This window comes from Sus scrofa, chromosome 3, assembly GCF_054392235.1.
Source record: "Sus scrofa isolate SSC_HxYL_T2T_F1_AM1 chromosome 3, Sscrofa_HxYL_maternal_Yorkshire_Landrace_v2.0, whole genome shotgun sequence".
NCBI classification, from domain to species: domain Eukaryota; kingdom Metazoa; phylum Chordata; class Mammalia; order Artiodactyla; family Suidae; genus Sus; species Sus scrofa.
Window position 1 is genome coordinate 28,743,923 of NC_139385.1, and position 24,384 is coordinate 28,768,306.

Genomic DNA, 24,384 nt, shown 5'->3' on the forward strand with positions numbered 1-24,384 from the left:
GCATGAACAGTGCCAGGGGAAAGACCAGGCGACTGCAGGAGGCCCCAGGTGGAATTTCATGTGGTTCAACTTTTTTGGCCTTTGGTTCTGTTTTGGTTTTTCTTTTTTCATTGTAATCAATTAAAAAATTATTTGTGCACGATAAAGCTTCTGTTTCTCATCAATGGAGGAAAAAAGGAATTACTATATGAAGTAAGGACTATCTGTTAACAATTTGGAGGAAGTAATAAATTCTTATCTCTATTTCATATCTCGCAGAAAAAACAAAAAAAGAACATTCTAGGGGGTTAAAGTATTAAATGAAATAACAAAATAACTGGGAGGAAACTCTACACCGTATCTGATCTCAAGGACGGAAAGTCCTCAAACACAATGACTAAAGAAGAAAACAAAGATTTAGACGATGTAAACATTTGATGTTGTTACATGTGAAAAAAGGAGCACAATGAAAACTAAAGTGAAAGCACAAACTGGGAGAGATACTTGCAACACGTCCGGCACATAATCGGTACTCTTTCCTATACTATGTGGAAGAGATCAGTGTCTCACTCATAAAGAAGGGGCAGGGGGAGATGTCACAATGGAGGAGAAAAACCTTCCCCAACCCTTCTATTTGCTTCAAACTTATTTTCCTTTCCGTCCCATCTCTTTCTAAGATATCTCCATAGGCAGTATTTTGGAGCGCACGCGTTAGTTACATGCCAGGCACAGTTTTCAGGGTTTCCTACGAATTCACTCATTGAATTCTCAGCAGCCCATCCCATTTTGCAGATGAGGTCACTGAGGCAGAGACCACACAACCAAAGCACAAAGCTGGGATCTGGGTCCTCACTGTCTGGCTCCAGGAGTCTGAGCCCTGAAATCCCTATTTGCAGATATGTGGGAGAAGAAATGGGCGCTGTGCTTTAAGATAAAAATGTAAGATAAGCATGCTTTAAAGAAGCATGTTTAAAGATAAAACACGCTATAAGATAAAATCATAGGGTTTGCAATGACAGGGAAGTCTCGCCCCTCTCTCCAGGGCCTGGCTCCACACTGCCCTTGGGTGACCTGTCTACCTAGTCTGCTTCCTCCTCTCCCATTCATGATCCAACCCATTGTACTTCGGTTTCTGTTCCACTGAAAACTGCTCTGGCAAAGAACTGGTGACCTCATGATCACCAGACCCAGAAAACAGCTTCCACCCTTTATCGTGCCTGACCTCTCCATGGCATGTGGCCCTCTAGCTAATACCTTCCTTGAACCTCTCTTCGTGTATCGGACACCAACCCTTTGCGGCTTTTGTGGCTGCTTTGCTGTCTTTGTCTCTCCCGTTCCTTTCTGCTCAGCCCTTAAAACATTTGCATGGTCTCAGGCCTTGGGTGACAGCATTTATGTCCAAGTCTAGAATTACGCTGGATGCGACTCCCCGGCCCCACCCCCTGATTTTTCTCCTGAGCTCTAAGTTCAAAACATCGACTTCCTCCACATTTTCACTTTGGTTTCCCAAAGGCACAACGGCTTGGGCATGTCCCAAACCGAAGTGTCTATCTTCTCCCCTAAACCTTCGCTGCTTCTTGTGGTCCCTAATTCAGAGCCTGCCCCCTCCGTCCAACACACTGCTCAAGCCAGAGCCTACATATCAACTTCCTCTGGCCTTTCCTCAAGGACCTTGGTTGTCCAGCCCTGTTGCTTCCACCTGTAGTATCTTTCAAATCTGTACACGTCTACTCATCCTCAATAGCCATTGCCTCTGCTAGGGTCTCATCGTTTTTTTTTTGTTTTGTTTTGTTTTGTTTTGTTTTTCTGTCTTTTGTCTTTTCTAGGGCCGCTCCCGCAGCAGATGGAGGTTCCCAGGCTAGGGGTCGAATTGGAGCTGTAGCCACCAGCCTACACCAGAGCTACAGCCACGCGGGATCTGAGCCGCATCTGCAACCTACACCACAGCTCACAGCAATGCCGGATCCTCAACCCACTGAGCAAGGCCAGGGATCGAACCCGCCACCTCATGGTTCCTATTCAGATTCGTTAACCACTGAGCGGGTGACGGGAACTCCTGTCTCTAGTATCTTGATTGCATTTCAGACAGAGGGGTTTCTCAACAGGATTCACTACATGGCTTCAAATCTTTTCTGCGACCTCTTTGTAATTGTTATGTCCTTGGTCTGGACTAGCCCTTCCTGATACTCTCTGCCTGACACTTGTCCTTTAAGAATTCATGATCTAGAAAGTCTTCACTGATGGCTTCTGTCTAAGCTCCCAACCTTCCGTCCATCTATCCAGCCAGTCAACAATATTTACCTAGGATCCACTATGTTCTAAGAAGTAACCCTGGGAACAAGACATAGAAGGTCCCTGTTCCCACAGAGCCTGGGCTTGTATTGCAAAAGTGTATTATCCTCTCTTCCTCTTTATTTTATTTATTTATTTATTTTGTCTTTTTAAGCCCACATCCATGGCATATAGGAGATCCCAGGTTATGAGTCAAATTGAAGCTACAGCTGCCGGCCTACACCACAGCCACAACAATGCCAAATCTGAGCCACTTCTGCAACCTGCACCACAGCTCACCGCGGCACTGGATCCTTAACGCACTGAGAGGGGCCAGGGATCGAACTCACATACTCACGGATACCAGTTAGATTCATGACCGCTGAGCCATGATGGGAGGTCCCTATCCTCTCCTCTTAAGGGTTAACCTTTGAAGGCAGATGATCTGTTGTATCCATCTCTGAAGAGCCAATGCTTTGGACACCCAGTCCCTCCATGAATGAAAACGATTTGTTAACCAACTGCCTAACCAACGGAGTCTACGAGTTTAACAGGCCTATCACAAATAAATAAATAACTGCATAAAAAATAAATAAGAAAGGAAGGCAGTCTAGTTTGTTTGGATCTATTCTTAGTGACCCCTTGGTGACCTCTCAGTAATTCTTATTTTTTTTTTTTATTGTTTTAAATGCTCATAAATCAGAACTAGGGCCGCCTGCTGTGCTCTGTGGCTTTGACTCTGTGTCTCTCAAAGTAGGTGCAGCAGAGAACCTACCCCTGTCTTTGTTTGCCTTTCATTGCTAAAGGGCATTTGCTTAACAATGTGATGGGTATTTCTAAGCTCAGGGAGGAAAACCAGAGGACAATTCCTTAGTTCTTAGACTTTCCCCAGCTCTAAGTTTGCAGACCCTGGGAGAGGCAAGAGAGGGCAACAGGATAAAGTAAGAAGGCGCTGTATCCGAAAGAGAAAGACAAATACCATATCACATCACTTATATGCGGAATCTAAAACACGGCACAAATGAACCTATCTGGAAAACAGAAATAAACTCACAGACGTAGACTTGTGGTTGCCAGGGGGGAAGGGGGAGGGAGCGGGATGCACTGGGAGTTGGGGGTTAGTGGCTGCAGACTATTGCATCTGAAGTGGATAAGCAATGAGGTCCTGCTGTAGAGTGCATATCCAATCCCTTGTGACAGAACAGGATGGAAGTAATATGAGAGAAAGAATGTGTGTATATGTATGACTGAGTCACTTTGCTGTACAGCAGAAATGGACAGAATGTTGGAAATCAACTACACTGTAATAAAATTAAAAAAAAAAAAGAATGTGCTATAAATCTCTAGGGCTTCTTCAAGGGACAAGACTGCCTGGAGGGAGTTCCTTTCATGGCTCAATGGTTAACAAACCTGACTGGGAACCACGAGGAGGCAGGTTCGATCCCTGGCCTCACTCAGTGGATTAAGGATCCAGGGTTGCCCTGAGCTGTGATGTAGGTCACAGACACGGCTTGGATCCCGAGTTGCTGTGGCTGTGGCGTAGGCTGGCAGCTGTAGCTCTGATTTGCCCCCTAGCCTGGGAGCTTCCAGGTGCCTCGAGTGTGGCCCTAAAAAGCAAACAAACAAACAAAACACACACACGAACACAAATACTCCCTGGGAAATGATGAATCAAAATGTTCATTATTCTGATCTGGGAGCTTTCTAATCTGCTGGTGAACAGAGAAATCAGAGACCCAGCACCTTAAGTAGTACCCCGAAGGGGTTTTTTTGTTTTTTGTTTTTGTCTTTTTGTCTTTTCGTCTTTTGAGGGCCACACCTGCGGCATATGGAAGTTCCCAGCTAGGGCTCGAATTGGAGCTGTAGCCGCCAGTCTACACAACAGCCACAGCAACTCGGGATCCAAGCCACGTCTGTGACCTACACCACAGCTCACGGCGACGCCAGATCCCAAACCCACTGAGCGAGGCCAGGGATCGAACCTGCAACCTCATGGTTCCTAGATGGATTCGTTACCCACTGAGCCACGACGGGAACTCTGGAAAGCACTCCTTGAATCCCCACTTTCCCCCATAAAAATCCCTAAATCAGACATCCCTGTGATATGCTCTCAGGCATCCTGTATTTCTCCTTCTTAGCATCTATGATGAATATAGTTAATCATCCGTGTGATTTTTTTGTTTGTTATTGATTTCTTCTTCTAGACCCTAAGTTCTAATAGGACCGGGACCGTCCTGGGGATACTGATGTAGCTCCAGTATCTAGCCCACAGGAAGTGCTCAGAAAATGCTTGTTGAATGGATAGATAATGGATTGATACAACTCATGTTGAAGCCATCACTTAAGGCTGCGCTAAAGCTTTTGTGTCATTCTAACTTGACTTTCTCTTGGGAAGACACACTCTTCTTTTCATTCTGAACTATTCAAGTTTCTATAGCTGAGGTTCCTGAGATTGTGGCCTCTTGGAATGACTGCTGGAGTTTGGTAAAAATACAGATCCTGGGGCTCATCTCTTAGATCTGAATCTAATGATCAACCCAGTTTGAAAACCACTGCTCTGGAGGACAAATGGGTGAGGGATGAAGGCTGAGAAGTTTAATCTGGGACATTAAGGTTGGATGTCAACAAAGGTACGAACAAAGAGTCTACAAGATTTTTTTCCCTCCACCAACAGTGCAAAAATGCCACTAAGAATAACTGTCAACGAAAATTACAGCCAATAGCATTGTTCTCTTGACAGATTAGCTAAGATTAAAAACTGGCTAATACCCATGTTGGTACAACCTCACTGGAAGGGAATTTGGCTAATACATATACTGTCTGATAGACTTCTAGGAAGTAATCAGATGCATACACATGCTATCATGCCATTGCTTTTAGTTGTACCTGGAAACAACTGCAAGTCCATCAACAGGGAATTGCTCCAATAACTTATCCATGCAATGGAATATTATGGGTCTTTAAGAAGAAGGAGGCAGAATCTGTGTGCATGGATATGGAACTATTTCCAAGCTATAGCGTCAAGTGAAAAATGGAACAGAAAGGTATGTTTTCTTGGCTGCACCCATGGCATGTGGAAGTTCCGGGGCTAGGAACCAAACCAGCAACTGACCCACAGCAGTGACAACACTGAATCCTTCATCCACTGAGCCCCCAGGGAACTTCGAGAATTTGCATAAAAGGAGACAGGCTTACACCTAAATCACATGCATGAAGAAGACTATAACAGCCCTGCCAGGACCCAGAAGCAACGGCAATGGTCTCCATGGAGAGGAAAGAGGGGAGCAGAGGTCAAGGATAGAAGCGAGATACATCTGTACGGTAAGCTCCTGGGTATGGTTGGGCTTTTTACTTTATGCATATACTCCCTTTAAAGAAGTACTTAATAGTTATTCTATTAGAGAGAGGGAGGGGGAGAGGGGGAGAGGGAGAAAGAGAGATAGAGAGAGGGAGGGAGAGATACTGCCATAACAAGAGAACTGTACAAGCAGTGGCATGGCCAGGGGCATCCGGGCACACTCCTGACCCTGCCCTTCAGCTTCCCTTGGGCATGGCTACCCAGGGGCTGGCATCTGCAGCTCTGATGTGCTTCTGTGAACAGGTATGAGTATTCTCAACACTCAGTGAAGTCAGAGAAAGTCAAAGACTTGAGAGAGAAGGGGGTTCTCCGTAAATGGTGCGAAACTGATGGAAATAGCAATAGACCTTTGATGGCCCAGTGACTTTCCAATAGTCTTTTTTTTTTTTTTTTTTTTTTGTCTTTTTGCCTTTTCTAGGGCCACACCCACGGCATCTGGAGGTTCCCAGGCTAGGAGTCTCATCAGAGCTACAGCCGCCGGCCTACACCACAGCCACAGCAACGCAGGACCCGAGCCAAGTCTGCAACCTACCCCACAGCTCATGGCAACGCCAGATCCTCAACCCACTGAGCAAGGTCAGGGATCGAACCCGCAACCTCATGGTTCCTAGTTGGATTCGTTACCCACTGAGCCATGATGGGAACTCCTCCAATAGCCTTTAAGTAGCAGCTTACGTGTCCCATAGGCCTCTAGGTGGCCCAGAAAGAAAGATGTTCATCTGCTCTATTTATATTACTGACAAATACATAGTGTCTGACGGCCTTGCTTCCTGCACGGGTTCCATCATTGCTGATGTCTGTCTCTGGAACAAGGAAGGTGTCTTCAATTCTTAGCCAGAATGGTGTCCTATCCTTGTTCATCCACACAGAAGGTACAAAGATAGTCTTCAGTGAAACTACCAGAATGACCATTGGACAATACAGGACATGCTTATTATTATTATTATTATTATTACTTTTTGCCTTTAAGGGCTGCACCTGAGGCACATGGACGTTTCCAGGTCAGGGGTAGAATTGGAGCTACAGCTGCTGGCCACAACCACAGTCACAGCCACAGCAATGCGGGATCCCAGCCAAGCCTGCAACCCATACCGTAGCTCACGGCAACGCTGGATCCTTAACCCACTGGCCAGGGATTGAACCCGCATCCTCATGGATACTAGTCGGGTTCGTTTACACTGCGCAACAACGGGAACTCCCCATGCTTTCTTTTGAAACTGATACCCTTTTCCATAAACTGCACCTCAGTGGTTATCCTTGGGGCAGGGGTTGGGTTCGGGGTGGGGGTGGGGGGACCCGTCTTCCTCGCCAAGCCGACAAAATCAGAATATTCTCTTACCAGGTGCATCCCTATGGAGGTGGCCATGGCCGTCTCGATCTCCGTCCCCACGTCCTCGATGAAGGGGTATTCATCCTGCCGATGGACAATCACCTTAGCCCCCGTGGAGGACACCAGGAAGGGGTTATACTCCTCTTCGTTTACGTACAGGATGACCTGCAGCCCTGGAAGGAAAGGCGACGTGCTGTGGTCAAAGGCCAGGAGAACACTGGTGGGAGCCTACCTCTCCCACTGCTCCAGAAGTCCCCAAACCAAGAACCCAGGCATTCCCCACAAGTGACAGGTAGACAGGGGTCCCTAGCAGCTCCGGGAGGGGAGCCCGACCCCGACTTATTCGCTGCTCTGTCCTCAGGGCTTAGCACACAAGAGGGGCTCAGAAGCAGGGTCACTACTGCAGGGTTTTGTTTTCTTTTTTAATTTTTAATGATCGTTGCTTGACAATGTCAATTTCTACTGTACAGCGAAGTGACTCAGTTACAATAGACATTCTTTTCCTCACTTTATCCTCCATCGTGTTCCATCACAAGGGACTAGATCGAGTTCCGTGTGCTACACAGCAGGATCTCACTGCTTATCCGCTCCAAATGCAAGAGTTTGCCTCTGCCAACCCCAAACTCCCCGTCCACCCCACTCCCTCCCCTCCCCCTTGGTACCCACACATCTGTTCTCCCCACGTCCATGAATTTGTTTCTTTTCTCACTACAACAGTTTTGCGAAGCATAAGGAAAATGGCTCTCCTGCTCCAGACCCGAACCTCCACGTGGCTCTTTGGGAAGGGGAGGTCTGCTGGGCATCCATGTGGCCACTTAAGCCCTCAGGGAGAGACACTCATGGTGAATCTGACAGCTGACCTAACTTCTCTCTCTGCGCCCCTCTCACCCCTGCAGTCTATTCTGCGCCCAGCTGCCAGAGGGACCTTTTAAAATGGGGACACAGATCAGGTCACTTCTTTGCCCCAAACCCTTCAGTGGCATACGCGGGAATGCTATCGAATAAAGTCCAGACGCCTGACCGTGGCTGTGGCTGTGAGGGCTCAGAGGATGCCTCCCTCTTCATCCCACTCTCCTTCTCCCCACAAAGCTCCAAGCGCACTGGCCCCCACTGTTTCTGGAGCGCAACGAATCCATTTCCTCCTCGGGGTCCTGGTCCCTTCTAGGGCTCACAATGCTCTTTCGTGACCCCGCACCATGTATCTTCTCATTTTTGTTTGTGTGTTTGTGTTTTCAGGGCCACACCTGTAGCATATGGAAGTTTCCAGGCTAGGGGTCCGATTGGAGCTCCCGCTGCCAGCCTATGTCACAGCCCCAGCAACACGGGATCCGAGCCACGTCTATAACCTACACCACAGCTCATGGCAACGCCAGATCCTTAACCCACAGAGCAGGGCCAGGAATTGAACCTGTGTCCTTATGGATACTAGTCGGGTTCATAACCCGCTGAGCCACCACGGGAGCTCTCTCTTCTCATCTTTAAATATCCTCCTTACTGAGGTCTTTCTGGACCCTCCCATCTTGACCCTAGCCATTCTCTCTATCCTTGTGCTGCTTTGTTTTCTTCATAGGATTGATAACTGGATAATGTCTATGTGCTTATTCACCCACTCGGTATCTGTCTCTCTTCACCAAAATGCAAGTTCCCTGAAAGCAGAGGTGGCACCTGTCTTGTTCACCACCATGTCCCTAAGACTTGGAAGAAGACGTGGCACAAGAAGAGACTCAATAAACATGTGATAAACAAATGAGCTACAGAGCAGGGTCTATATGAGCTGAAAGAAGAGAATCTTGAGAGTTGTTTTTTCTTTTCTTTCTTTTTTTTTTTTTTTTTTTTTTTTTTTTTTGTCTTTTGTCTTTTTTAGGGCCACACCTGCGACATTTGACATTTGGAGCTTCCCAGGCTAGGGGTCTAATCAGAGCTGTAGCCACTGGCCTACACCACAGCCACAGCAACGCAGGATGCAAGCCACGTCTGCGACTTACACCACAGCTCACGGCAACGGCCGGATCCTTAACCCACTGAGCAAGACCAGGGATCGAACCTGCAACCTCATGGTTCCTAGTCAGATTTGTTAACCACTGAACCATGATGGGAACTCCAGGACCTAGTTTTGAGGCACTAGCCTGCTGCGTCCTCCTTTGCCTGGCAGAGCAATAAAACTGTTCTTTCTCTTCCTCAAAACTCTGTCTCCGAGACTTAATGGGTGCAAGTATACAGAGGTCGCAATTTTGGTCAAGGTCACAGAGCCCACATGCAGCAGAATTACGGTTTCTTGCAGATTTGGTCAGAACACAGGCTACACAGTCACGAAGGCAAGGAATCCCAGTGGATTTTCCTCCATGACTGGACTTTGCCTTTTCCCGTAGGAACATACCTGTACATCAAATCATGTTCAAATAATTTGGGACCTTTCAAGAATTCCTTTTGTGGGTAAAGCCAGGCTAACACCTGTTGAGTTCCTGCCTTCTCTACAAAAGTCATAGGAGTAGGAGTTCCCGTTGTGGCACAGCAGAAATGAATCCGACTAGCATCCATGAGGATGTGGATTGGATCCCTGGCCTCGCTCAGTGGGTCATGGATCCAGCTGTGGGGTAGGTTGCGGATGCGGCTCGGATCCTGAGTTGCTGTGGCTGGAGTGCAGGCTGGTGGCTGTAGCTCCAATTCGACCGCTAGCCTGGGACTCTCCATATGCCGCAGGTGCAGTCCTAAAAAGCAAAAAAAAAAAAAAAAAAGTCATAGGAGTAGAGGAGTAGTAATACTAATACTGGAGCAATAATGGTATTAGTATTATTGGTGGTGATGATAGTAGCAGCCACAATAGTAGTAATAATGGTGGTAATGGGAGGAATGACAACCACCATCAGCACCTGCTGTGTGCTTAGCGGGTGTTATGACGGAACCTGTGTCTCTTCATGCCCAACCCCATTCATATGTTGAAGCCCTAATCTGAGTGATTGTATTTGGAGGTACAGTCTCTACGGAGGTAATTAAGGTTATATGAGGTCATAAGGGTGGGCCCTTAATCCCATAGGATTAGTGTTCTTAGAAGAAGAGGAAGAAAGGCCACATGAAGACCCAAAAAGAAGGGGGCCAACTGCAAGCCAGCAAGAGAGTTCCTCACCAGAAACTGAATTGACCAGCAACTGGATCAAGCATTTCCAGCCTGCAGAACTGTGGGGAAGTAAAGTCACGTCTGTTGTTTGAGCTGCCTGTGCGTAATATTTTGCTCTGGCAGCCCAACCAAACTAACACGGTGTGTCTCAGGTCTTATTCTAAGTGCTTTCCCTATTTTATTTTATTTTATTTTATTTTATTTTATTTTTTATTCTATTTTATTTTATTCTACTTGTCTTTATTTCTTCAGGGCTTTTATTTTATTTTATTTTACTCGTCTTTTGTCTTTTCAGGGCTGCACCCGCGGCATGTGGAGGTTCCCAGGCTAGGGGATGAATCCGAGCTATAGCTTCCAGCCTACATCACAGCCACAGCAACACCAGATCCAAACTGTATCTGTGACCTACACCACAGCTCACCACAATGCCGGATCCTTAACCCACTGAGCAAAGCCAGGGATTGAACCTGCATCCTCATGAATACTAGTCGGGTTTGTTAACCACTGAGCCACGACGGGAACTCCAGTGCTTTCCATATTTTAATTAGGTCTTCTCAATTACCTTCTATACCATTATTCCCACTTCATAGACGAAGGGCAGTAACTTGCAGTGAGTGGCAGAGCTGGGTTTGGCCTCTAGACTCTGTCAGCTTAACCAAGATAAAGGTGTGTTTGCCTCCCTTAATCTCCTGTTCGGCGTGTCCGGATTTAAGTCCATCTGGAAGGGGGCCTGCCCAGTCTTACTCACTCCAGCTACAAGCTTAAAATAGAGTCGTTTCCCCAAGTGAAACCCTTGCCCCCAAGGAGGTTCCATTTGCTTTGTCCAAAGCATCCCCTAGCCTGGGAGCCTTACCATATTCACTGCCCCCCATGGAGGTGCTGAGAGTGGTCTCATTTTCTCTATTGTTGAACGTGTAGCAATTCCCATACATTGGGTGGTGGAAAAGCGTGAAGTTCCTAGGGCGGAAGGATACCAGTCAGAAAAGGCTGTGGAGAAATGTCCCGTCATGCACCTGAGCGGGAATCTCCCGTCATGCACCTGAGCAGGAATCTCCCGTCATGCACCTGAGCGGGAATCTCCCGTCATGCACTTGAGCTGAAGTCTGGATGGGCAGTGCTGATGGACCGTCTCTCTTCTGTGGACCACGGATGATAAACAGGACTTGCTTCACCCATCTTGCCTCTGATGAATGACCGAAGCCCCCCACCCAGTTAACACATGTTGATGGGGAACTACGCTCTCCTGCTGTCCCCTCTTTTGATCCTCTCGCCTCCTTCTCCGTCCTGATATTTATTGGCGCGCCTTGTAGCCATAAATCTGCCTCAAATTCCTCTACTCTTGAATTGCTCCACCATCACTTGACATTTTTCCATTTACAGTTCCTGGTAAGTGATCCCCAGACAAGGAATCACAGCATACGTGTCCTTATACTGACTTTAAAATCCACCTTTCAGGTACACATGATTCTAATCATTCAGTGTTCGCAAGGATCAATATATCAACTAACTTATAGAAAGGCTTAGTATTTTATTGTTTTAATTTTTAATTTTTTGCTTGTAGGGCCACACCTACTGCACGGGGAAGTTCCCAAGCTAGAGGTCAAATCAGAGCTGCAGCTGTTGGCCTACACCACAGCCACAGCAACTCAGGATCCAAGCCGCTTCTGTGACCTACACCACAGCTCATGGCAATGCCAGATCCTTAACCCACTCAGCGAGGCCAGGGATTGAACCGGCGTCCTCATGGATCCTAGTCAAATTCACTTCTGCTGAGCCACAATGGGAACTCCACAAGCCTTAGTATTCCAAAGGAATGAAGAAAGCCCTTCAGATGAGCAGGAACACTTTAGAATGTCCCATGACTGCCCAGCCAGCACCAGGAATCTGAGTGTTATCTTAAAGGTGGAAAGACCTGAAAGTTCATACGTTTGTACACAGACCCTTTGTCCCTCTCTCCCTCCCTTCCTCTTTCCTTCCTGCCTTCCGCCCTCCCTTTTTTTCCTTCCTTCTTTCTTCCCTTCCTCTGTTCTCAATCATTGGTATGCACGATAGTAATACACAAAGTTATATGTATACCATCCACTACTCTGGTTTTATGAGTAATTTAATGTTTCAGGATATTCCCCTGAATTCACCTCCACCTTCCCCACTGACTCTAGAGTCCAGTGCCCGTGTAAGACATTTTCCAAAAGGCAGAGTCGCTCCCATGTCCTCTAGCAGAGCTGCAGGTGCATGCAAGGGGCCCAGCTCCTTGGAGCTGAGAGAACAGCCTTCCACTACTGACCTGGCATCGCAGGACACCCCATCAAAGAAGCAGGTAACTAGCAGCTCCTCGGCAGAGTAGCTCATGTTGATTTTCTTTTCCAGAGGCACCTGGGCCATGATGTTCATGTAGTGCAGCTTGTACCACTCCTGGATGGCATTGACCCCCGAGCTGAAGGTGTAGACCGCACAGTTGGATGTGTCATTTGCACACTGCAAATGGGAGGAGACACCAGGATGAAGCCATCAGCCCTACCAGTGGCCTTCAGGAAGACTGTAAGGACAAGGATCTGAGACCCTGGATCACATACTCGGGGGGACAGGAGGGATACCTGGAGCTTTTTCTCACTTCTGAGGCCTGGGACGCATCATCCTCCAGCCTCGAGGACCAAGAAGCGGCTGAGTGAGGAACGACCCAGAGCCTCACTGTCATGACTCCCTACCAGACAAGAAGCAAAACGAGCTTCTTCGGGTTCCCCAGACATCCAGGCTTTGGCGGATCATGGCTCCTGAGTTCCCCCACAACCATCACCATTTCCTGTTGGATCAACCCTGCAGAAATCTAGATTTGAGCCCGACTCTGCCATGACTTCTCTTGGGCAAGGCATCCCTTATCCATTATTTCATCAAAATACCATCCTTCTCCACCTCGTGAAGAACCAGCATTGGGAGGACCAGCATTTAAAATAAATAATAATGAGTTTTATAGGGAAATGGTAGTATATTCCAGAGGGTCTCATCACACAGGGCTTTAAAACTTTCCTGAAAGATGGATATCAAAGATTGATTTTTGTGGAGTTCCCATCGTGGTGCAGTGGTTAACGAATCCGACTAGGAACCATGAGGTTGCGGGTTCGATCCCTGCCCTTGCTCAGTGGGTCAACGATCCGGCATTGCCATGAGCTGTGGTGTAGGTTGCAGATGCAGCTCGGATCCGGCGTTGCTGTGGCTGTGGTGTAGGCAGGCGGCTACAGCTCCAATTAGACCCCTAGCCTGGGAAACTCCATATGCTGCGGGAGCGGCCCAAGAAATGGCAAAAAGACGAAAAGACAAAAAAAAAAAAAAAAAAAAAAAAAAAAAAAGATTGATTTTGTTAGCAAGGAGAACCTTAGGGGAAAGAAAGACTTTGAAACGGCTCAAAGATTTAGAGAAAGGGCCACTTTTTTCCCTCTAGGATTTGTGACTGGAGCCATGAGGTCTTAGAATCAGCAACCAAGACTATAACAGGTAGCGCTCATCCCACGGAGGTGGCTGGGGCATGGAGAGGAGGATGATGATGGAGTTTGGCCAGGAAGGCAAGGAAATTCATTTTTGGTGAATGGCTGCTTCTTCAGAGTGCATTAAATGGGACCAAGGAGGAGAGATGAGAAATCCAGCTATAGCACCACACAAAGGCACATACTCCTGGGAATACTGGGTCTTTCTGCTCTTTATCTATTTTCTTCCTTCCTTTCTTTCTTCCTTTCTGCACACCAACTTTGCTTTGGTAGAATTTCCTTTCCCCCTTTGGATAGAGTGGGATGAGACTGTCCATCAAGATACGCCACTCTCCGTGAGCCACCAGGTGACCCAAACTTGGCCAATCCGATAGTTCCCCACATGGGGCTTGAACCCATCTTTATGGCTGTATTAACAAAAAGACTGAAAATAGTTGAAGCTTCTTCAATCCAGGAGCGGTATTTGAAATGACTTTCCACCATCTATTGCCGTCAGGATCCCTGGATCTTCCCTAATTTCTGTCCTTTGAGAGGCCTCCAAGAGCTACTGGTCACCTTCTAAGACATTATTATCTGCTTAAGCTTGCCTGGGTTGGGAGTTCCCTTCATGGCTCAGCGGTTAATGAACCTGACTGGATCCATGAGGATGTGGATTTGATCCCTGGCCTCGCTCAGTGGGTTAAGGATCCAGTGTTGCCATGAGCTGTGGTGTAGGTCACAGATGTGGCTTGGATCCTGCTGTGGCTGTGGCTGTGGTGTAGGCCAGCAGCTATAGCTCTGATTCGACCCCTAGCCTGGGAACCTCCATATGCTGCAGGTGTGGCCCTAAAAAAAAAAAAAGCAAAAAAAAAAGATTGTCTGGGTCAAGTTTCCGTTGTTTGCAGCCAATTCACCCTAACTGAGTGCGTGTCTTCCTGTGATCACAGAGCTAACAGCAAAGGAGTGACCTTCCTGACACACTATCTCCAGCCGACCCCGTGCCCCAAAGCCTGGAGGATGTGCAGCTCACCAGCTGGAATCCCACCACCTCCTTGGAATCGTGGACATGCATGACGTCTGAGGCCTTGTGAATGATGCTCCCGCTGACTTTCCGCTTCCGTCCGGTGAGGAAATCCCTGGCCTTGCCCGTCTCACCTTGATTGAAGACCAGCAGGGGGATCAGGTTGAGGAATTTGGACCCTGTGCCCTCCCAGGCTGAATTCTGGGACTCAGCCTCTCGGCGTTTCCTCGACGTGATCTCTGAAAAGCCATACAGGGTCTTCAAGGCCCCTCTGGTCTCTTGCTCCAGCTCTGCTAGAAGGTCCCGCACAGCACTATACCTGCCAAGGTGGGAAGGGGTCGGGATGGGGGGTCAGGGATGGGGAAACCCCTCTGCCAGAAGGCTGGCACTTGTTTGTGCCACACTGCATCAAAGCGTGTCCACCTGTGCCCACTACCCCAGCCCCCTTGGCCCAAAAGACAAAGTCTTTTACGATTTGCCCCATCCAGTGTGACCACTGGCTCAAGTAAATGGGGACAGGATCCCTGTGACCCTTGTGTGACTTCCTGCAGCTTCACCTTTGCCACCACTGTCTGCTTGTTCTCGGGGTGTGTTGATGAGTTGGCCCCAACCAGCATTTCTGGAGTGGTGACTGTCAGCTGCCTCCCATAAACCAGCCACAGGGAAGGCAAGTAAGTAACTGCTAACTGGGAGTCTCCCCAGGGGGCGGGGGGGTGGGGTGGCACAGGCTATGTCTCTGCCCAGTGCCCCTGCCCCAGCCCGCAAACTCTCCTCCAGTTGGTGCTGGGCGGGAAGAGGTATAGGTGTTCCCTCGACAACCGCCAAGAACACAGAAGAAGGAGCCACGAGTTGACTGCATCTTTTTCACCGTCTTTTAATTCTCACCCTACCAGATGGTCCTGGCCTCCCTCTTGACTCTTTCCATTCTCGGGAGTTCCCTTTGTAACTCAGCAGTTAATGAACCTGACGAGCATCCATGAGGATGCAGGTTTGATCCCTGGCCTCGCTTAGTGGGTTAAGGATCCAGTGTTGCCATGAGCTGTTGTTGTGGGTCACAGATGCGGCTCAGATCCTGCAGCTGTGGCATAGGCCAGCAGCTACGGCTCTGATTCAACCCCTAGCCCTAGAACCTCCACATGCCACAGGAGTGGCCCTGGAAAAAAACAAACAAACAAAAACCTCTTCTAACTCTCTCCCCCCCTTGCTCAGAGCATAGGTCACACAGCATGGCGACTGAGCATAGAAATTCTAGTCAAACTACCCGAGTTCCAGCTCCCCATTCTCATTCTTGGATGTGTGATCTTGGACAAACCATAACCTTTCTGTGCCTCCCTTTTCCCATCTGTAAAATGGGGTTATTGGCAAGAGTCAGTGAGTTTATTCTATCTCTCTGTGTGCATGTAGTTAAATGGTCACTATTCTTAATGTCATTAGTGTAACTATATATGTTAATATTTCATTCCTCTACGACAGCATCAGCTGCACTAGGACAAGGACTGTGTGGGTCATTCACTTCCATGCCCCAGAACCTAGCACAGTGAAGGACCATTTGCAGCTGCTGAGTAAAAAAGATGATGGGACAAACAATTGATGGAAGGAAGAAAGGTGGGGGTAGGGGTGGGGGTGGAGGGTAGGAGAAGGGAGGGAGGGAGAAAGAAAGAATCAGAGAGAGAAAGAAGGAAAGGAAGGAAGGAGGGGAAAGAAAAGAAAAAAAAAAAGATGGAGTTCCCATCGTGGTACAGCGGAAATGAATCCGACTAGGAACCATGAGGTTGCAGGTTCGATCCCTGGCCTCGCTCAGTGGGTTAAGGATCTGGAGTTGCTGTGAGCTGTGGTGTGGGTCACAGACGCAGCTCGGATCCTGGACCAGCAGCTGTAGCCCCGATTAGACCCCTAGCCTGAGAACCTCCATATGCCACAGGTGTAGCCCTAAAAAAAAAAAAAAAAAAAAAAAAGAAAGAAAGAAAGAAGGAAAGAAAAAAGGGAGGAGGGAAGGAAGGAAGGAAAGACTTTGAGGTGGAGGATGAGCTTAGACCCAATTTTGCTCTTGAAATTTGCCATCAAGTCCCTGACGCCTGGGCCAGTCAATTCCCTTCGATAGACTTCCTCTCCTGCTCTCCTCACCCCCACCCCCACCCCCACTCTGACAAATTCTGCCAGATGCTCACCTGCCTCACAGATCAGTTTTCAATAATCCTGAGGACTGCAGTGACCCGTTTAGAACAGGTCCTGCAGCAGCCCGTGGGCAGCGCCAAGGGCTGATCCCGCCCAGAGCCTCGTGATCTCCATTAATGGGGCTGGGTTAACTCAAATGAAGGTTTGGGGCAGCCGCGATGCTTCCAGAAGTCACCTAGGTGTCATGTCTGAGTCAGCTTCCGGCTCACATTCAGGGGAGAGTGAGGGTGTAAACTTGCACCGCTCAGGGAAAATGGCTAAGCTGTGCGCATGCGCTCTTGTGTGTATGCGCGCATGCGTGCGGGCGTGTGTGTCCAGGGGCTGGGCTCGTTCATTGCAGGCTCAACCTCCAAGCAAAAGTGATCCTTAACAGCCTCCCTCTCCTGTTTTCCCTGTGCTGGCCCATCCTCTTCCAATGGACTGAAAACTTGGTACAGATTTAACGCCTGGGAGAGGGTAGTTTATCAACGTTGGCAACAAATGCAAATTTCTTTTTCTTTGTCTTTTTAGGGTCGTACCTGTGCCACATGGAAGTTCCCAGGCTAGAGGTCCAATCAGAGCGGCAGCTGCTGGCCTAGCCCACAGCCACAGCAACTCAGGATCCTTAACCCACTGAGTGAGGCTAGGGACTGAACCTGCATCTTCATGGATCCTAGCTGTGTTTCGTTACCACTGAACCATGACGGGCGCTGCCGAGTTCACATTTCTAAACAGCATGTGTCGGGAGTTCCTGTCGTGGCGTAGTGGTTAACGAATCCGTCGAGGAACCATGAGGTTGTGGGTTCCATCCCTGGCCTCGCTCAGTGGGTTCAGGATCCGGTGTTGCCTTGAGCTGTGGTGTAGGTCGCAGACGCGGCTCGGATCCCGCGTTGCTATGGCTGATGCGTAGGCCAGAGGCTACAGCTCCGATGAGACCGCTAGCCTGGGAACCTCCATATGCTGCGGGAGCGGCTCTAGAAAAGGCAAAAAGACAAATAAAATAAAATAAAAATAAAAAGCATGTGTCATGGAGGAGAATGCCACCTTCCGGAGGGATAGCAGCACCTGGAGGGGGCACGCCCCCCCCCCCCCCCCATCCCCGCTCCTGCCTCTTACTTGTAAGGATTGATGTTGCAGATGGTGACGGCGGGAAAATCTAGCTTCTGGAAGTGGACCTTGATGGAGACGGAGACCGTGTAGAAGGATAAGATGAGGAGGGCACACTGCCAGAAAATGAGGGCCACGGCTGTCAGGGTGAACAGAATCCAGAGCAGGCGCCGGAGCCGACCACGCGACACCACGATGCGCCGGCAGCCGTGCGTGTTGGTGTTGAGACAGTACCACTGCATCAGCTCCTTGATAGTGGGCGCCTGGGGTCCCGTCACGGGCAGATTCTTCTTGATTTTGGCTTTGATCTTCTCTCCAGGAGCCATGGCGGGGAGTGTACGTGACGGGGCAGGTAGGCTGGAAGGGCAGAGAAGAAACGCAGGTGAGCCGGCACAGCCCAGAAGCGGGGCGCTGGGAAACATCAGCCCCCGTGCCCTCAGAGGGTGCCTTCCTCCTTCTCTCTGTGGGCTGGACAGTTTGCTTTCTGAGGTTTTGGCCCTGGCTCCAGGATATTTGCTTTGGGCCACCGCAGCTGCCAAAGAGAGCTGCCTCCTTCTCTTGTGGCCCCCAGGCGACACCGGGTGAGGCTTAACCTGTGAACCACTGGACGGGCTAGAAGGACCTTCCCCCCCCAGGTGCTTGGAGCAGGAGTCGCTAAGCAACCCCATCCTTACCAGCCTCCACATGCCTCAAATCAGCTCCACTGCGATGAGAGTATCGCTGCCTGGGTCTGCTTTTACCTCCTCCAGGAGCCTGCCCTCCTCAAGGGCAGCATTCCTATCTCGTCCTGCCCCCTGGTGCCTAGCTCGGCGTCTGGCACAGAGCAAGCACCATGCAAATCAGTTCTAACAGATAAAATTTGCCAAGAGAATTTCCGAGCAGCCACCCTAGATCATGTTCAGTCCCTTCCCAGCCCAGCCTTCCCAGCCTTTTCTCAGCTGCTTTGTTGCACATAGAGTGTTTCTGTTTCATTTCTGTTTCACTTATTGTTTCCAGTCAAGTCCTTAGTGTTTCTTTTCTTTCTTTTTCTCTTCTTTTCTTTTCTTTTTTTTTTTTTTTTTTTTTTGGCTTTTTAGGGCCATCCCTGCAGCATATGGAGGTTCCCAGGCTAGGAGTTGAATTGGAGCTGTAGCTGCTGGCCTACACCACAGGCACAGCCACGCCAGATCCAAGCGACATCTGCAACCTACGCCACAGCTCATGGCAAGGCTGGATCCTCAACCCACTGTGTGGAGCCAGGGATTGAGCCTGCATTCTCATGGATGCTAGTCAGATTTGTTTCCGCTGAGCCACAATGGGAGCTCCAAGCCCTTAGTGTTTCTAGAGCACCTAATAATAATAGCCTGGAAATACTGGCCGATGAATATTTGCCAGGCTCTGTGCCATATTTCCTTGATTCTAAGATACCCACTAATTTGGAGAATACTCTTTTTGATTTAATAACAGCTTTATCTGGGGAAGAGTGCTGGAAAGCAAATTACCACATTCATCAATATACATGACGCATCTGTATCATAGAAACTTTACAATGTGAAACAATGATCTTTTATTTTTTTTTGGTCTTTTCTAGGGCTGTACCCACAGCATATGGAGGGTCCCAGGCTAGGGGTCCAATCGGAGCTGCAGCTCCCGGCCTACACCACAGCCACAGCAACGTCAGATCCGAGCCTCATCTGCGACCTACACCACAGCTCACGGCAACGCCGAATCCTTAACCCACTGAGCAAGGCCAGGGATGGAATCTGAAACCTCATGGTTCCTAATCAGATTCGTTAACCACTGAGCCACAACGGGAACTCCTGAAACTGAACTCCTGATCTTTTAAGAAATGAACTAAAAACCCCAAGAAAAGACCAAAAAAAAGAAATGAACTAAAATCATATATAGTCTCATTAGACTCATAAATATATGCAGTCTTTCTCTTCATATATAATGCATAGCTCCCTCCAAATATATATAATCTCTCTATATATATATTTCAGTTCCTGTTTCAATAACCCCAGAAGGTAGTCATACTATTATCATCTCCATGTTACAGAGGAGGAAAATGAGCTCAGAGAGGTGGAGTAACTTGTGCAAAATTAGACAGCTAGGAAGTGGAGGCACTGGTCTGGAACCATGCAGCCTTTATCACCACGAGGGGTCTGGTATTGCACTGGGTGCTGCCAACTCCCCAAGACAGTTAATTAAGCATCCCTGGGACCAAAGGGAGGTGGGAAAAGACGGGATCCTGAGAGACTTAATTTCCAAACTCTGAGTAGGTGATGTGACCACTTCTCAACACTCTTTCAGAGTGGGAGATACGGGAACTCTGCCTCCTATGCCTACCCTAGGTGACAGAGGCAAATTAGGCTACACCCTAATCTGGAGTAGAATATATAGGGTGGTCCCACATTCCCCGGGGGTGGGGGATGGATGCTGGGACAAAGACTTGAGGTTGCCCCATCACGTTCTTTAGGCAGGATTCTGGGCTTGAGGAGTTACTTTTTCTCCACCCTGAGCCCATGGGATATTGTTCAAAATCAGGAGCTGGGGGCAAAGCTGGGAGACTGTCAAGTTCAAGGTGCTGGTGGGTTTCAGGTTTAGGAGGGCAAGGATGTAGAATGCTGTGGGGGCAGATGAGACACCCAGAGGCAGCCAGACCACTGTAACCCTCTGCAGATGTATCTGAGTTTGCTGGGATCTCTGACCCTCAAAATTATGCTATGAATCTCTTATAGACAAAAGCAATGACATTTATTGTGCTCTATCATTTAAAAGATTGCCCCATCTCCAATTCTCTCACTACAATCCCAAAGCAAAAAATTAGCAGGAGTTTGTTTTAGAAATAGGTCTGGGTGCAATTTCCTATCAAATAAAACTGAACCCAGGGAAGATTTTGTTCCCTGTGAATGTTCAAAAGAAACCATGATTCTGGAAGCTTCTGTCATCAAACCTTCCATGTTCTCACTGAAGACAGCTCCTGGGGTCCCTCTGCCTCATCAGCCCCTTCCCCAGGACTGACCTTGACCCCCATGGATCAGCCACCAGGGTCAGTGAAATCACAGGTGAATGAAGGCAGAACCTATCTGGTGCTTCACGAAACATAGACATGTTCACACAAATAATATTTCAATGTCTAAGCAAAGCCAGGCTGTAACTACTTTTAGGTTATGCTGCTCCAGTAAATGTGATGCCTTTGTGAATTAGTAGCTGTCACTCAGCACTCACTCTTCTAAGCATTTTACAGGTATTAACTTATTTAATTTCCACTACAACCTTTTGAGATAGGCCCTATAATTTCCTCCATTATACAAATGAACCTGAGACCTTGAGCGGTTAAGTAGCTTGCCCAAGGTCACCCTAGAAAGTGGCCGAGGTGGCATGTGAAGCCAGGAGTCCATGCCTTTAACTACAAATTTCTCCTCAAATAATAGTAACGATAATGGCAATAATAATAATGACAACAGCAAGAACAACAAATAGTAGCAGCTATTGCTTATTGATCCCTTAAGCTACCCAGGCTTCCTACTCAGCTCTTTTCACACAGCACCTGATTTAACCTCACCGTCATTATACGAAGTACTGGTACTATCCCCATTTCACAGAAGAGAAAACTGAGGCCCAGAATTTAGGCAACTTGCCTAAGGCCATACGGGAAGGATTAAAAGGAAAACTCTGGAACGCTGGGGTCCCTCACGATTCTCTACTGCACCCCTCTCGCCCATTCCTGACCTCAACCCCCCCCCCCAAACTTCAAGTGAGGGAACACCAGCCGCCGTCTCGAGCTCCCGGGCGACTCTGCAGCTCCTGCCCTCCCCGCGCAGAGCGACAGACCGGGTGCAGCGCTGCGGCAGAAGCCACATCTGCCTCAGGGCAGCCCCGGCTGAAGGCGCTGGAGGGAACCCAACCGACTCGCTTCAAGTGTTTGCTTTTTCCGCAACTACAGTCACCCCAGAGAAGACATTCCAGGGAGGAAAAGGAGCGATCGCGATCAGGTTCACGCGTCTCACCAAGGCCAGGAGGGGACTGAGCAGGTGCTGGGCGGAGAGGCGAGGCGGGGTGCGGCGCCGGCCTCCGAACCTGCTTTCTAAGTAACTCAGACACTCCTCTTGCCCCGGCCCTGCGTCCCGGGCCACGGAATGGGGCAGACGGCAGAGATCGCGAGCGGATGGACTTAGGAAAGCGTCCCAGCATCCCAGGTACTGGAAGGCAGCCCCGGGCTGAGGCCCGCCCGGCCGCCGACCACAGCGTCTGGGAAGCCCAAGAGCTCCGCGGCCGTTCCGGTGCCTGAATCCCCAGACCTGGTGCCACCCGACCCGGCTGGGCTCACCTCACTCAGTTCCGAAGGGTCCACCGCTGGCGGGCGAGCGATCCGCGTCCGCGCCGTTCTGCTGCTGGTACAGCGCGAGCATCCCGCAGCCCCAGCGGCCAAGGCTCTTGTGAGTTGGGCCCCGCCCCTGGAGTCCTGCCCCCTCAGGCCCCGCCCCCACCTGCCCAGGTGTCTTTCCCCCTGCGGCGGAGGACGCGTGGCAGCCCCGAGCCAGCCACGATTCGGCAGCGCCCCCTGCCAGCCAGAGGCCGCTTTGCGTCTCAGCCGGTCCGGCGCTGGGTTTTCAGGTGGCAACGCGCAGTGGCTGCTGCCGCCCTGAGGCCACCTCCCACCCTGCCTTCCAGCTGGGTCTTGTGCCCAGAGCGATCCCACCCCGCCTCCAGTCCTTGACTTCTTCCTGACCTGGCAGGAGCCTGGGGCTTCTTCAGTGCCCACCAGGGGGGGAGGGCACTCATCCTTTAGTCCCTTAGCCGCCTTTTTATAGGAACTCACGCTAACATCTTACAAGAAATGAGCTCAGAAAATTGCTCCTGGGAGGGACCAGAGGGACACCTCTGTCACAGTTCCCCCTGAGTAGGGAAGGAACAGGAGCAGAGAGGAGAAGCTGGTCAGTCCCGCTCGGAGCGTCTCAGACTTTCACTTGCTAATCGCATTCAAATACAGATCCTAATTCACTAGGGGTGAGTGGGGTGGGGCTTGGGAATTTGGATTTCTCTGGTGATGCCTTTGATGCTTGTCCAAGGACCACAACATGAGTAGCAAGCATTACTTTCCTAGGTGAGTGGAAACAGGTTCAGAATTTCGAGAGGGCAATTTGAAGAAAACCCTCTTTTAAAATCTCAACTTTTTTTTTTTTTTTCCTAACAATGCATACTTCTAGTAAAGAATTCAAAGATAAAGAGAAAAATGGAGGGAGTTCCTGTTGTGGCTCAGTGGAAACGAACCAGGCTAGAATCCAGGAGCATGTGGGTTCAACCCCTGGCCTCCTTTGGTGGGTGAACGATCCCGCACTGCAGTGAGCTGCGGTATAGGTCTCAAGACACAGCTGGATCTGACATTGCTGCTGCTGTGGTGTAGGCCAGCATACCTCTAGCCTGGGAACTTCCATATGCCCCTAAATTTAAAAGAGAGAGAGAGAAATGGAAGCCTTTCCATAATCTGCAACCCCCACAAAATAAGCTTGGGGGTTATTATAATGATATGTACATATAATGATATAATGATATATGCATATAATGATATACACACTGTTCTTTAACTTTGTTTGAATGACAATACACTACAGTTAGAGTCTCAGTGTAAAATAAAACCAGACGTTTCACCTCACGATATACTGAGTGTAACTTTCCTTGCCAATAACTAAATGGACCTAACTTATTTAATCGATCTATTAATATATATTAAGATTGCCTCTAATTTTTCACTAATATAAATTTTCTGTAAGATAGCTTCATGTACAGCTGATTATTTCCTGGGGGTTAAAGTCCTACTAGTGTATTTTCTTCTGTCAATGTACTTACCCAGTTTAATTGACACAAAAAACTAACAGTTAAGAGAAAATGGTAGGATGCAAAACAATACATAGAGTAGTAGACTGTATATCCAAAGGTTTAAAAAGAGGTTATTATCTCTTGGGGTAGGTTTGAAGTGAATTTTACTTCTTTAAGTTTTTTTGTTTTATATGTATATATATAAATACATATATTTATATGTGTGTATGCGTATGTAAATGTTTTTATCACCTGTGCCATAAAAGTAAGACTGTTTTTGCAAGATATCTAGCTAGCTGAAGTCAAGGATAAGACTGTGTGTGTGTGTGTGTGTGTGTGTGTGTGTCTTTTTGCCTTTTTCTACAGCCACGCCTGCGGCATATGGAGGTTCCCAGGCTAGGGGTCGAATTGGAGCTATAGCCTCTGGCTTACGCCAGAGCCACAGCAACTTGGGGTCCAAGCCGCGTCTGCGACCCACACCACAGCTCAGGGCAACGGTGGATCCTTCACCCACTGAGCAAGGCCAGGGATCAAACCCGCAACCTCATGGTTCCTAGTCGGATTCATTAACCACTGAGCCATGACGGGAACTCCAAGGATAAGGCTTAAAATCACTTCTATGTTACTGTAGGATATAGTGAATTTAGGCAGGATTGGCTTATTTTTTAAAATCCAATTAAAATTTATGTACAGTGAAATGCACAGATTTTAGGGTTCCATGAGTTTTGGTAAATGTACACACTCTGTACCCATCCGCCTAATCAACATGTGGATCATTGCTCCAGAAAG

The 24,384-nt window shown here is 48.6% G+C and overlaps 1 protein-coding gene across 5 annotated transcripts in view; it reads right to left on the bottom strand.

Moving 5' to 3' along the window:
- Positions 1–22,214, bottom strand: part of SCNN1G (sodium channel epithelial 1 subunit gamma) — a 35,453-nt gene extending 13,239 nt beyond the window's left edge. For 2 of the 5 annotated variants that reach the window (XR_014840588.1, XR_014840587.1), the window contains exons 1-4: positions 22,106–22,214; positions 17,803–18,150; positions 14,542–14,851; positions 11,725–12,528 (exon numbers count right to left, since the gene is read on the bottom strand). Coding sequence is in view for 1 of the 5 variants with exons in the window: in XM_003124543.5 (XP_003124591.1) it covers positions 6,948–7,111; positions 10,907–11,010; positions 12,338–12,528; positions 14,542–14,851; positions 17,803–18,119 (1,086 nt within the window). In the remaining 4 variants the exon portion in view is untranslated. Of the gene's footprint in view, positions 1–518; positions 1,856–6,629; positions 7,112–8,753; positions 9,572–10,906; positions 11,011–11,724; positions 12,529–14,541; positions 14,852–17,802; positions 18,151–22,105 lie in introns of those variants that run through there. The other 3 variants (XR_014840586.1, XM_003124543.5, XR_014840589.1) reach the window with 3 other exon arrangements.
- Positions 22,215–24,384: the final 2,170 nt, after the last annotated feature.